The 14,446-nt window shown below is 41.6% G+C and overlaps 1 protein-coding gene across 1 annotated transcript in view; it reads right to left on the bottom strand.

Annotated features, from left to right (window-relative positions):
- LZTR1 (leucine zipper like post translational regulator 1) overlaps positions 1-14,446 on the bottom strand; it is a 37,369-nt gene that overhangs the window by 5,764 nt on the left and 17,159 nt on the right. Inside the window, exons 10-16 of the mRNA XM_059831121.1 lie at positions 9,151-9,261; positions 8,241-8,333; positions 7,194-7,289; positions 5,924-6,107; positions 3,942-4,111; positions 1,905-2,061; positions 277-403 (exon numbers count right to left, since the gene is read on the bottom strand). Of these exons, the coding sequence (XP_059687104.1) occupies positions 277-403; positions 1,905-2,061; positions 3,942-4,111; positions 5,924-6,107; positions 7,194-7,289; positions 8,241-8,333; positions 9,151-9,261 (938 nt within the window). The remainder of the gene's footprint in view (positions 1-276; positions 404-1,904; positions 2,062-3,941; positions 4,112-5,923; positions 6,108-7,193; positions 7,290-8,240; positions 8,334-9,150; positions 9,262-14,446) is intronic.

Raw genomic sequence — 14,446 nt, 5'->3', positions numbered from 1 at the left:
TTGTCTTGCAGTGCAGCTTCTTACACATTCTCTAGAGATCTCTACAGCTTTAATTTCCTCCTATCTTTCCCTGCTGGGTATCAAATTGAAAAAAAATATTTAATCACTGTTGCTTAAAGGCTTATTACACTCAGTGAGCAAAGCTGCATCTTACACTTTATGCGGATACAAAGTTCCTCCCCTGTCTTCTGGAAAAAGCAAGCTGACCCACAGACTGCACAGCACTGCATTTTACACACACAATATTTGGTATAGGTCTAGTAAACAGCAACTTACCTCGAGCGGGCTGCTAGGATTGCTTTATGGGCTGGCCGTGGGTGGCCATCTAAGAGAAGGATGATATCACAGAATTCAGTCCCAGCTCCTTCTAGGTAAGCCTTCATGTCCTGAATTAAAGATGTTCCTGAAAGTTAACATAATGAAGTACTTAAAGACTTGATAGTTCCAGGTGATCAGGTACTATCAAACTAATATATGGCCAAGCCATAGCTTTAGCCCCTCTTCCCTTTGGGATCCTTGGGATGACTTTGAGGCAGGCCCTTCCTCATAATCTTGGTGCAAAATGAGCTTCATCCTTCCCCACCAGAATCCATTACCTACTGCCCATCCCAGAAACAAACCTGGCAGCTCTGCTTTCAAACCACTGACAGCAAACACTGGCTGTAGCCACACTGAAAGGTGTTCTCTACAAAGAAATCTGATTTTTCCTCACCCTCTTCGCTATTTTCAACCACCAGGAATATAAAATTTTGTCTCTTAATCGAAAAGCTTTCCCAAATCCTCAATAAAGGCTTCTTTTATCCAACATTTTAATTAACCTTTAAAAATACACAATAACTGAGAAATAGAGCACATTCAAGTCTGATCCAAATTCACTCATATTTTCAAAGCTCGTCTTTCAATTTTTGATGTTTGGGTCTCTCACACCATTCCAGCTCTGGATATAGAAGTTGGCTATGCCACCTTCCTGGACAGTGCATTTCTCTTCTCCCTGGGACAAATGCCAGCCAAAGGCTTTCTACTTGACCTTCAGGACTGGCCTCCCCATCTTTCTCTCCAGTCCCCAATTATTTTTGTGCAGTATTCCAAATCAACACTGGCAATGCCTCTGAACTTTGTGGCCTCAGCAAATTTCATTATTACATTCCTTTTTTTGTGTGTCAGCATGATAAAATCTTGAATACGACTAGTCCCAAATCAGTCCTTGATGAATACCATAATAGAATTGTAAATCAAATCTTCTCCTTCCAGCACAATCACAGAATGAAAATGAAAGGCATGACCATTAATGCAGGTTATTTATCTTCTCAAAGCCTTCTCCTCCCTATCTTCTGCTCCTTTCTTCCACTACATTTTCTTTTTCTTGGTTAATTTTTCCATGCTTCTCCCTCTCTCTCTCCCTCCCGCCTCGCCCCCGCCTCTCTCCCTCACACACACACAATAAGGTCAACCTTGTCAGTAGTGGCTTACTCACAAGATCTTCTTCCTTACTCCTGCTACTCTTTGGTTAAAACCTACGAGCAGGCCAACTCCCCACTCAGCTTTGTTACCTTCTAGTCCACGTAAACTGAATGTCCACTGCCTTTTCTTTGCATCATTCTTTATACCCTGCTGTTCCTTCTGCCTCGTCTCTCTCTGAACAGAATCGGGGTATTTTACTGCAAGAAGAACACGACTGTATTTAACATGACCTTTCATGTATTTTGATGGGGATACTGTTCTGATTGAAGCTCACTGGAACCGTCATACCCTGTCTTAGTCTGGGAAACAGCCTAAGCACAGTTATACTAACTGGAGAATCGGTGGTCTGCAGTGGTCTGCTTCCTAGGCTGCTTCCTAGACTAAACAAACCATTAGCAATGCAAAACCAGCACAACTAATTACTTTATAAAGCTTAAAGTTACCGATGTCAAGTGGCTGATCGGAATGTGTTCGAACAGGAGGTTGCTGTTTTCTCCGTACAATCTCCACTATGAGGGATGAAGAAAGATGCTCAAACTCCTTCATCATTATTACCTGATTAAAATGTGATTCCTTCACCACAAAGTTCAGGCAATGTTCCTTAAAAAAAAATAAATTATGGTTTACTGTATGAAGTCATCCTACAGTATGACATAAATGTTACCATGTTACAAGTGTAAACAGCCATCTTTTTCTTATGACACTCCACACGGATCCTGCAGCTGGAAATATCAAACAATGATCTCCTTACTAAGTGACCATTTAGGCTCCTACTTGAACAGGAAATTCAGGACAATTCTTAGCATTTAGAAATAACTGACTAAGAAATAATAACAAGGAAAAGATTAATTGTTTCCCATCTAGATGCTCTGAAGCGTTCTAAAACAGGAATCTCAGAAGATGCCAAAAACCCCATGGAGCTAACTAAGATTGGTTGCTTTCTCATAATAATTCTTTATACAATTAGATACCAAAAGTTAATTAGAAGAGTGAAGAGTTCTTAACTCTTAACACTATCCATTAAGGGTACAAATAGTTTGCAGGATTTCCTTGTGTGGATTTTGCCTTAACCTATTCTGTAGCGGTTGCAAACAGTCTGAAGAAGCTCTTGCAGGTTCTTGTATGACAAACTTGCTAGAAAAATCAATGTGGTGGAAAGGTGACAAATGAACCAGACCTAATGCTAAACAGTTAAAGGGACAAAAAATGGCACTTCATTTGCCAGTGTGAACCAAGGCTTTCCCTCAGGACACTTTAATAAGCAAAAAATATAATCTATACCAGCTCACCATAAGGTGAGTGCAAAATTCACCCAAAGAGTAAGAACTAGTGTCCATTTTCTGCCAAGTTATTTTACCTGGGACCCAAAGGGATCTGTCGAGGACCCATCTGTAAAATGTTTTAAACAATGACTAGGATGCCAGAAAGAGCAGCCTTCTGCAGATGGCACCTACCCATGAGGACTAACGCGCATGTGAGAAGACAGGATGCCAACTCAAGGTGATCCTGACCAAATGGAGTTGTGTGGAAGAGTCCCTGTCACCCCGCTGGTAGTGAAGGCAGGTGGAAGTAGCTGGCTGATCTGAAATTATTGGCACTAGATCCACCAGTGCTGAGATACTTGCTTGAGCTTCTGGGCAGCTAATGGCATCATGGTCCTATGCACCAAAGGCTGTGCCAGCATTTACATACTTGCTGCTGACTCTGCTGCTGTCCTCCTGGATGCCTTTCCTTTGCCCAAATCCAGTGCATAAAGAGAGCCCGAGGAAGTGCTAGTGCATACTGGTTTCTCTAGCCTCACTCTGCTTGCAACCGTCAGCTGTACGGCCAACTGATATGCACAGGCTGCTCAAACAGGCATTGCATGATCTTGCACTGACTCTTGGGCATGGGTGGAGGACCTTCTTCTCTGCAGCTTTAAGCAGAATCGGCTCTGGCCACTGTTGGTGGGAACCAGACCATCACAGCAAATCATGGTCTGAAGCCTGGGGGTATCGACTCTACCATGACTTTCAGCAAATGCCTAAAAGCCCTTGACCCACTACACAGAGACGGAGAATTGCGGACACATTTTATTTTTCCATAGAGTGTTTTTCAGATCAAAGGCATGAGAACAGAATTTATTTTTTTCATCAGACCAGGTGAAAGAACCTGTTTGTAGTCTCTGTATAAAACAGTGGGACCAGAAAACGCACTGGTTCCATCTTGCTGCAGTGAGAGTGAATTGATGAAGAGCCAAAGTCCCTCTGCCCTTTACATCCTACAGGGCAGATATGCAAAAATATCAAACACTTAGTGAAAACAACCTACATAATATTCACGAGCAACTGCAGGACAATCCACACTAACATACACTCAAGCAACTATAATTATAGGAAGAATTGAATGTGCAAAAGCTGATAGCTTTTGCAAAACATTAATTACATAGATTTTATTTTTTAAATTTCGTATCAGTTACTTTGTATGCAAAATGTGATTACCTTTAGCTGATCCAGCTGAAGCTTATTAGCATTTTCACACACAATGAGCACATTCTGCAGATCTACGGATGCTTCAATATATTGAAGGCAGAGCTGTTCCAGTCGAGAGAGCTTGAAGTTTAAGGCTAGTTTGTATACATCCATAATAAGTAACACATCCTGCACATGACCTGAAATGACAAAAGATAAAAATGCTGGAGAGCTCACAGAAGAAAAAGAGGAACCTTTCTCAAAGTATTTCTTTTTATATCAATCTGAGCATTCGGAATGGTAGAATGGGCAACGACTGAAGTATTTTTATGGAGAAAAAAATTCCATTGCTGATACTAAAAAAGGAGTTTCAAAATAGAGGCATGAAACAGCCATCCCAAAAGATTTTTTGGACAAAGATTTTGTGACATTGTGGATCACAATTTTTTAAAACCCTCAAAAGAAAGTGAAGATTCTAAAAACACTGACAAGCTCTGAAGCTAGCAGCCCGATTTTCCAAAGTGCTCAGTTGCTAACAGCTCTGCGGAAGTCCTTGGTTTTTACGCAGTATTAGCAATCAGCTCCCTGATTTTGACAGACCCTTATGAAGGCACTCTGTGCTTGTGTGTGTACAGATCTGCAGCTGGTCTAGAAGAGAGGGCTGAAGTAAGAAGGGGGCAGTGGGGACCCTCGTAGACCACTGCAGTGGGGCTACTGGGACACCAACTCAAGGAATAATCCTCCACAGCCTTTGCTTTCCTCACAGATCATCTCTGGCCATCTGCTGTAACTACTTTTTGGTAGAGAAAAGCCTTCTTGCATGTCACGTGTCTTCCCTGTGTCTAATCGGAAAATCCCATTTGATAAGCATGCCCAATTCTATTAGCTCAGCCTCTGGATGGACCCCCAAGGTGCTGCTCTCTGAACTGAGAGGAGCAACTAGGAATACAAATGGTCAGGACAGGGCCATTGGAGAATCCCAGCAGAAAGGTAAGCACCAGGGAGAACAGTTTGCTGGGCTGGGGGAAGGGTAGAAGGCTGCCTGGGAAGCCTGTAACAAAGGGAAGAGCTCAGTACAATAACCCTTTCCTTGGTCTGATGCTGCCCTGAAGTGAGCATGCTGAGGATCAGTGAACCCGCTGAGAGCGGGATCTGGCAATGTCAGCAGACACCAATGAGAAGGTTCCCTTGTCCCCATTAATTAGGCTTGCTCTCAGACAGGCCACCTTGCAGGGAAAGCCTTGGGACAACTGCATAGAAATTGTTATTTTCCTGAGAATTACCTTTTATAGAAAGGAAAGATCCCAGACTGAAACTGAAGCAAAGCTTTCAGCGTTAGGATAGACGTACCTCACTTTACCTGACCGTGCCACGTGGCTGCAGCTTCCCCAACCCAACCAGCCGGAGCTCCCCCTGGGAAGCCAGTCTGGTTCCCACAGCCCAAGAGAGCTCGTCTCTCAAACACGGCCATGAGTTAGATTGGCTGTGTGGGCACTGAGAGATCTCTGCCTATTACCTCCCAGCCTGCAAGCGTTTTTAACTCAGGGATCTTCAATGAATGCATCAAATGGATTTTTCCTTTCCTGAGGCATTCCTTTGGATTGGCATTTTGAAGAGATGATAAATAATGGTTTGCTCTGCTTTTCTGTGTGGGCTCAGTTTGCAACGGATCAAAACAACATCAGAAAAAGGAAATAAGCCAACTTAGGATACATGGCCCTTCCAGGCAGGCTGCTGTAATGTTCAAAATACCATGAAAATTTTGTTTGGTTGGTTTTTTTTACATCTTTTGGAAAGATCAAGAACCTGCTTTTCCTTGATGTTTGAAAATAATTAGGAAAAAACAAAGCACTGTTAGTATGCTTTGATAGAAATCTGCTTTTTTTTAGTCTCAGGTAAGTAATTAAGCACTAAGAGCAGGACTGATCATCTGCAAATGCTCAATCCTGCTCTGTATCAAAATAGATGTTTGCTCCCCAGTTGCTGGTATTTTTTTTATCCTGCTGTCCTACCTTTGCGAGGGTATTTTATTTTATCCGTATATAGAAACTGCATGAGCACCTCGAAGGGCTGCGCCTCAGCCTCTCGGATGGGCACTTCCAGCAGCGGCTGCAGGCGGCACAACTTGACATTCCCACCAATCCCATCCTTCTGACATGTTGCATGTCCCTCATCTTCAATATCTTGCTTTGATTTCTAATGAGATGGAAAAAACACTCAAACACGGCAAGAAAGCTGTGTCAGCTCACACGCATTACTATCAAACCAGAGGAAAGATCCTTCTCATTGCTGCACATTCTTCAAGACCCAAGATCTCTTTATCTTCAGGATAACAAGGAATTCATATGTCTTAGACTTACTGTTCCATATCCTGTGACAAACATGGATCAGAACAAATGTGATCTCCTGGATAAAGCTCAAAAGCACCTCAGAAAAAGGGAGGAATGAATTCCACTGAGCTCACATTTCTGCCCTCAGCAGGAACACCACCTCTCCTTGGAGAAGTAAGATGTAGAGGCAGGTTCCACAGATCCCTGCCTTGCAAAGTCAGAGCTCAAAGTGCTGCACAGAAGTATTTTACACCACTCTGTTATTTTCAAGTTTCACTTTGACAGCCTTTCCCTACAGCCTCTTCCAGTGAAGATGAAGGGCTGTGGGGTGGCAAAGCAATTAACTAAGGGGCAATGAGGTATCCATATGTCTTACTGCAGGTTGTGTGCTACCACTTCCTCAAGAGCAATAAAATGTTTGCTGCTGAAAAGCTGAAAGTAGTTAAAATTAATAGACAATGAACCAGAGGCACCAGACCTTCAACTCTGGAAAAAGTCAGGAAATACTAAGGTAAAGAGAACAGAGCCAGGCTCAAAACCTTAACACTGTCTTCCCTCTAATCTGTCTAATCTTGCAGGCCATCCTCGATGACATGCAGCTTTTACCCTCCCCAGAGGGAGGGGTACACATACCTCCCCAGGGGTGTTCCACAAGATTAGAACTTAGACAGCTACGAGAGCTCCCAAGAACCATACCGCCAAATCCAGATAACTGGATTAACTTTGGCTCCTCCATGTTACGCTCCTCGCCTGGCCTGATATACATCCAGTAGCCTATGTTAACACTAATTATCCTCTTTATTTTAGTTCCCCAAGAGCACTTTAGCATCAGAAGCTGTTCTGGTCCTATATCTGTCTCAGCAGATATTATCTTTTTCCTAACAACCTGATTTCCAAAATTGGGCAGAATAATCATTATCTTGCCACAAGATTACTTTTCTAAAGTACTCGCCTGTTTCAACCTCTCCCTTGCCTGTATGATTTTCTTTTTCAGCCACTTGCAGCGAGCTGTAACAATTGCGGTGTGCCCTCGAACTCGTTCTTCCTTCTGTCAAAGGCAAAGGAATAACACATATTAAACTTTTATTCCCAAATCACATGGTGGTGGCAGATGGTAGAAGCCACAGAAACCTGGGCTGAACTCCAGGTTACTATACATTTAGTTTAAGTTAGAATCAAAGGCAACCTTGCATCTGCTCTGCACATACAGATGAAATTCAACACCTATTTTCCCTAAAGGCTAATGGCAAACACCATTTGGAAAGAGTCTTTGTTACGTTCACTGAGTGGAAGCTGTTGATTAGGTTCAGCGTCACAGATTTTGCTTCTTATTGTTCCATCTGACTTTTGGTTTCATTTTCTTTTTTCAAAACAACATTATGTTTGTTTGCTATTGTTCTTCATAATCTACTTCATCTGTTGTTGAGGATCTGTTATCTGATCTCTGCAATGTGTTTTATAACTTTTTTTTGCAAAAGGAATGTAGGTAAGTTCAAATTTCTCCTGTTTTTCTTCAGAAAACATGTTCTTTTTAAAATTTTATAATTGTTTTCATTACTAGAGAATCATTCCCCTGTGCTGCTTTTTCTCATTCTATTTTATTTCAGTAATTAAAAATGGCTCCTGAAATGATACATGGATCTGCAAACGACTGACCTGCACTTTCTAGGAGACAGTTGGGACCTGGAATACAGAGGTCGTTAGTACCATTTTCACATCGCAACTATATATAATGTGCTCTGATAAATTCGGGTTATGTCTCAGTGATCCACAGACCTTCTCAGTTTAAAAGTTTCTTCTTCTTTGCAACTTTACAAATTTATCTGGATTATTGTAACTTACTAAATCAGACAGACATAATTTTCGCCAGTGATGCTGCTCTTAAGACTTCATTCCCAGGGTTTCTGGCACAATCATCATACAATTTGCTTTTTCCCAGCAAACATGCTACACACGCAGTAACACCCCCATTGGCACTTTTTCAATAAACTCTACTCACCTCTCCCAAAACAAACTCCAAGTCACTGAACTGCCTGTTTTCCCATAGCCTTCCATAATCTTCATGCAGAGTGCATTTAGGGTAACAAGAAAACTAAAAAAATAAAACCCCAGAGAAGACAGAATTCATTTCAAACGGCTATATCCAAAAGCACTGTAGTTACACACACTACCACTGGATTTTCTTATTAACTTGACCTCAATGTAGTATATAAAGCAGAAAATTACAAGCAAACCAAACACATGCAAGGGCTTCCCCTATGGTGAGGGCAATGAAAGATAACACAGGGTAACATAGAAGAATTGTGCCTCATCACAAGTCGTAGATTTCAGGATTTGGCAGTTAGGAGTCTCACCTGCTCTCAGGACTTGTCTGAGGGTCCTAAGCAATAAAACTAAACTTGAGTTTGGGGGGGATTTGACCTGGTGTGTGTATCTTGAAATTTGAAATTTAAAATTCCCATAGTTACTGGGAGGGTGAGAGTGGGAGTGCTGCATGAAGATAAAACTTCAGGACAAAATGCTCTGACCCAGGAACTCTGAACCTGACAGTACATGAAAAGGAACAGTCAATTTTCAGTTAAACATCCTGACAAATCCTGTCTGATATACTTTTCAATATTTGTCAAAATAAGTTTTCCTGATCTCTGTTAGGACTTCAGAAGGCACTGGAGAGGTTGGCCTTACCAAAATGTCTGTCCAGATAACATATCTCAACAGATTTTAAAGATATACAATCATCTTCGGCAGCTGAATCTGAAATGCAAAGCCTTCGTGCAGGAAGGATGCAAAACGAAAGCCATCAAGCTCAGAGTGAGCCAAACCAGAAACTCTGCCACGTCCGGAGCCAGAGCCAGAAGGATGCATGCAGAATTGGTGAGGAAGTTTGAGTGCGTTTATCAGTGAATTACCTGGAACCTGTACATTTCTCCACTTCTAATGTTATTGTCCACTGTGCCGCCAAAGATGTACATAGCATCTGAGATAACAGCTGCAGCGTGGAAGAGTCTCCCACTGGGTAACTAGGGAAAGAAAAGGACAAAATAGGTGAGGGAATAAATAAAAGCATCTTTCTTTTCTTCTCCCAAGAAAAAGAACCTGCAACAGTTCAACCGTAAGAAGTGAAAAATCAATGTAGTCTGAAGTGACACAACCGCTTGCATCTTAAGAGTGACATTTATCGTATTTTAGGATTGTTTTCTAGTGTATCCAGAACATACTTTCCCGTCACATTTAAAAACACCTATTCATTGCACCTTCTAATCAGAATGGTATGTATACAGGGCTCTACAGACCATGAAAGCTACAAAATACATCATTTACCAAACTCAGACTCAACGCTAAGTTTTACATAGAAAAATAAAACACACTTCTAGAAATAAACAGATTATGCAAATGTAATCCCTATACAAACTCAGAGCTTATTCTGAATATTGTGGAGAACTTGAAAGGTAAATGATCGTCTATCCCAGCAGGATATTGAACTCCAGGCTTGTAAATGCATGCCCTCCCCACAGCTTGCTGGGGCTGAACCATCTGGCTAACGAGCCCCTCCAGCAATGCCAGATTCTGCGCAGAAGCCCAAAGTTGGAGACGTTTACAGAGCTGGCACCAGGGAGTCAAGTCTCCTTTCTCCATCACTGCAGGTTCACAGAAGATAAAACCACCCCGTGCTGCATGAAGCCCCAGCTATTTATAGGACTGAAGGATCGCAATGCCACGCAACGCACAGTACACCTTGGAATTGCAAAATGGGACGATTTTTGAAGCAGGAAGGAGTCACTGCAAGTCAAAGCCGCGGTGACCCTCCTGCATGGGACAGACCACATTATCTTTACCCGTTTCTTCTGAGGTTACACAAAAGGTATCTGATCAAATTAGCACATCTCACTGAGACATCCCCCATAAAGTCTTCAAGTGGTGATAGTAACAACTTTTTTTTTTTTTCCAGTTTGGTCAGGCTTGTTTTGTCTTCCAGGCAGCAAATCTCATTAAATCTTTGCCTATGAAATAAAAGCCCTCTGGTATAAGAAATCTTCTCTTCTTGTACATATTTATAGACACCACTCAAGTAAACTCTGACAAGAAACAAGATTATGTTTATCTGGAGAGACATATTTTCCAGGAAACCATGCTGACTAGCATTTTTTATTACCATCGAATTATCCCTTTTACCACAGCATCACACAATGGTCTCATTTAGCTTGTTACTCACCAGACTTCCCATGACTTTTTCTTTTCTTCAGACTACAGCTTTTAAGGATACAATCCCCCATGCAGTAACTAGGACCCGTTGGGGTTTTTTTCTCAGATGTACAAACCACAGATTTGGTCACCTTAAATGCACGTTCGTCTGCGCCAGTTTAACATGCAATCCAGATTCCTCTGGATAAACAAGATACCTTCTGTCTCCGGCATTCTTCATGGGTACTTTATCAAAGAAACTTTAAAATTCGTGCTAATAACTACTGTGATGGGAAGATTATGGAATAATATTGACCTATTAGTACATTCCTGCTGGGCTCCTGTTTGATACTTCTCCAAAAGGGGATAAGATTTTATCTATCTATTTTATACGGCCTCTATTCATTCTTAGTAGTAATCTCATTAATTAAATAAGATGTACTGACTGAAAAAATCAAATATATTATAGCAATTTAAAAATACATCTGTGACCTTTATCAAGTGGACCTCCAACCTCATCCCAAAATACGAAGTTTGCTTGCCAAGACATATTTCCACACTACTAGACGGGCTGATATTGGCTGCATTATAATATCTTCCTTACAACTGACTCGCCAGCCAAAACCAACAAAAAATGAACTATTCTGTCAGAGATCAAATGTAGGCCACCTGGTTTATACTTATTCAGGTCATTTTCCCTGCCTTTTTTTTTTTTAATAAATAATACTTTAGCTTTGTTTTTAATTGCAATAATTCTCAATATTCTCTAGTAGTCGCTTTTAAAAAGCAGCCATTGTATTTAACAACCACGTTTTTTTCAACCAAAAAAACTTTCAGCATTTTCACAATTGGTGCCAGAAAAGAAACACGAATCATCTGAGTATTTAACAAACACCATACTTGCTAGTCACATCATATTTAGCTGAAACGATCTGTAAGGAACATTATAATGATGATTTTTAATTTGTAATGGTTGGTACCGGAGTGGTCAAGGAACCAGAGCTTTGCCACTTACTAGTAACTTAAGCAATCAAACAACCCTACTTTTTAAATACACATATCACATTTTTAGAGCCAGTAGTAAGAGAAATGTAAAATATGAAAGGATAGCCCAGAAAAAGGAAGGCTGTATACAGTTCATCAAAACATTGTGCAGCTGCGGGTTTCATGGTATTTGTTTTCCTGAATCAGAACAGCAGAATACAAGCCAGCACAAACCCTCATACGGTGACGGCAACCCTGCCGAGTGGTGCGATACCGATGCCACCTTCAAGGAGAACAACGCTCTGCCCTCCCAGGACCAAGGCTTCGGCCAGAGAAAAACTTTGGCCCCGTGCAAACCAGGGAGCTCGGTCCTCAAGATGAAAATACTCAGGGCAAAAAAAATAAAAGGTTAATAGAGCTCAGGAGCGTAAACAGGTGAAGAGAGACACGCTGGGCTCCATGTTCCTCATCCACCAATGCCAGATGCCAAAACCTTGCCCTATCTTGAATTTTTTGTTGGGAGACCTCCCAAGATGCCAAATCCAGCTGCTGAATATGCTCAACCCAGGTACAGTTTATATGGAACAGATATGAAATTACATCCCTTGTATTAGTGCACACAGTCAAATCTGATTTGATAAAATCCCAAGAAGGTCAGTTCATGCAAAGTTGGGACAAGAATCACAGTCTATAACAGAACAAACCTGTCTAAAACCTGAATGGCCAGGATCAAGCACTGCAGGGTTGCAGTCACTGCATCACATTCCCCACTAAAAGACCGAAAGAGAGTACAGAAACACTGATTTTCAACACGCAATCACTCTACTACAAATAATTGTGTAGGCAGAAAAAGGTGCACCACGTTTCTTCCTATTCAAGCTATTCCTAGTACTTGGGCTGAATCTTCCTTGCTGCAATTTAAGCATTAATCACATTAACTCTTGTCCTACCCACCAGGAACCAGGCATCTCCAGCTCTTTCAGCTTTTCATTGGGGTCATACTTGCTGATTGCTCTTACAGCTTTCCTATGAATTCTCCCAATGGTCCACCTATTTGTACTCCATCTGCACAAGTAAAGGATCATTACTAATTGCAGTTTATTAGAACTGCCTTAGACAACAAGTCTATCACTTGTGAGTGACTCTCCACTCACACTATAAGCCAAGGTTACAGTTAGGAACTCCTGCATTCAGAGGAACAAAGTCAGCGTAGGGTGAATGTGAAACTAAGCCTTTGTTTTGCAATATAACACATTTATCCTAATTTCTGTCTTTTACAAGCACAGTCTAACCAACTGTCCCACATCCTGCTTGTGACAAAGGAATGCGCTGGTTATCCTAATTTTACAGTTGGCAAAGTGGCTCAAAGAAATTGTATTAATTTTCTGAGATCATAAAGAAAGACTACAGTAGACTAACAGCATGTGCACAGTCTGCAGGATATCTTTCAGCTGCCTCTCTGGGTAAAATTTTAAGGTTATTCTGGTACTTTCTGCATTCCAAGTTCAGCTGCTAGGGCTTTGAATATGATACGGAGAGGTGCAGATTTCTGCTTAAGAGCTGCCAAGTAATGAACATACAGTTTACGCTATGAATCTGTCAGGGTTTTTTTTGGACAGTTTTCTTCTGAAGTCCTCTTGCCCTCTTTTCTCCCAGTGTTTCACCTTGTCAAGTTCCAAAGTCCTGATGGTATTAGGGCTGCTGTCCCTTCGCAGTCCCACAAAACTCCATTTAGACTTGACCACATTCTAAATTGCTGAAAGTCAGCACTCTCTTCCTGCTGCTTATTGTTTCACTTGAAGCTAAAATCTTTCCAGTGTCATCCATGTTGGTCTATCCTTTGATCCTTATCCATTAGCTCCCAACTGGCTCACCACCCATCCCAAGGCAAAGCTCCAGGCACGCCTTCCCATGGAGCACAACCCCTTCTCCTCACCTTCCCAGCCTGTCTTTCTGGTCGTGTGAGCTATCTCACCATGTCCAACAGGGTCATAGCTCTGCAACTGTGCAAACCTTCTAATTCCTCCCGTCTCCTAAGCCACTTGTGTTTGTGTAGAGGTAGCCGAGATGAGCTGTTTTCACAAGGGGAGAGCAAAGAGCTTTCCCAATTCTGTTGTGCACCAGACGCTTCCTCCCACACCTTCACTTCTCTTCAGATGATGGCAACCCTTCCCTGATGTGCCTTAGTGTAAATATTCCAGGTAACAGGGTGACAATTGTACTCAGGATTACAGTGATAAACAGAGCCATTACACTGTAGAGCCAGGCCTGTGTTAGGTATGCTTAACGATAAAGACATACCAGTATACCTACCAGAAAAGTCCTCCTGGTACAATAACAACTGCTACCTAAAACCAGCACTGTGCAAACATAACTTGAGTCTGGCAGGTGAGATAATCTGTGCAAAACTATACTTTTGATTTGCAATAACTGTAATTTCAGTAAGGGTTTCTGCTGGCGCAACTCCAGATGGTCACATGTGAATCCAAAGGGCTATCATCCTTCTCACACCCAGAGCATAGGAGAATGCTAAAACCCACAAACTAAGATGCACTGCCAGTTTGAATGTATTTGTCAGGTCTAGATCCTATACTTACCTATCAATCAATGTGATCTCCTTACTTTATTAGCAGTGCCTGACAAGAAGAATTTTAGATTCAATCCTGACACCTCGGATGATCTGGGCTGGCACCCCTCTCTGAGATACTTCAACTTCCATTGAAGTGTTTTCCCTATTTAAGGTTAATGAGATTTGCAATCTGAGGCTCTTTTCAAGCTGGAATCTTTGCTTTCAAAAGCAGATCTCATCAGTCACCTTTGCTTCCCTTTCACTATACCTTTCCACACTGCTGGCATGATTTGAGACATCATTTTCAAAATTCAAGTATTTCAGAAGTCTTTTTTTTTGCATTTCTTGTGCTCAAAACTCACTCTGTATCCTGTCTAGACAGCACAAATTGAGTTTGTCATGTGATGCTCATCAGGGTTCTGATTTGACTTACAAAGCTGTGAGTTAGTGTTGCTTCTCCCTGTGCTAGA

This window comes from Gavia stellata, chromosome 30, assembly GCF_030936135.1.
Source record: "Gavia stellata isolate bGavSte3 chromosome 30, bGavSte3.hap2, whole genome shotgun sequence".
Lineage (NCBI taxonomy): Eukaryota > Metazoa > Chordata > Aves > Gaviiformes > Gaviidae > Gavia > Gavia stellata.
Note: the sequence above shows the minus strand (reverse complement) of the source record. Positions and strands in the feature narration are given on the sequence as shown.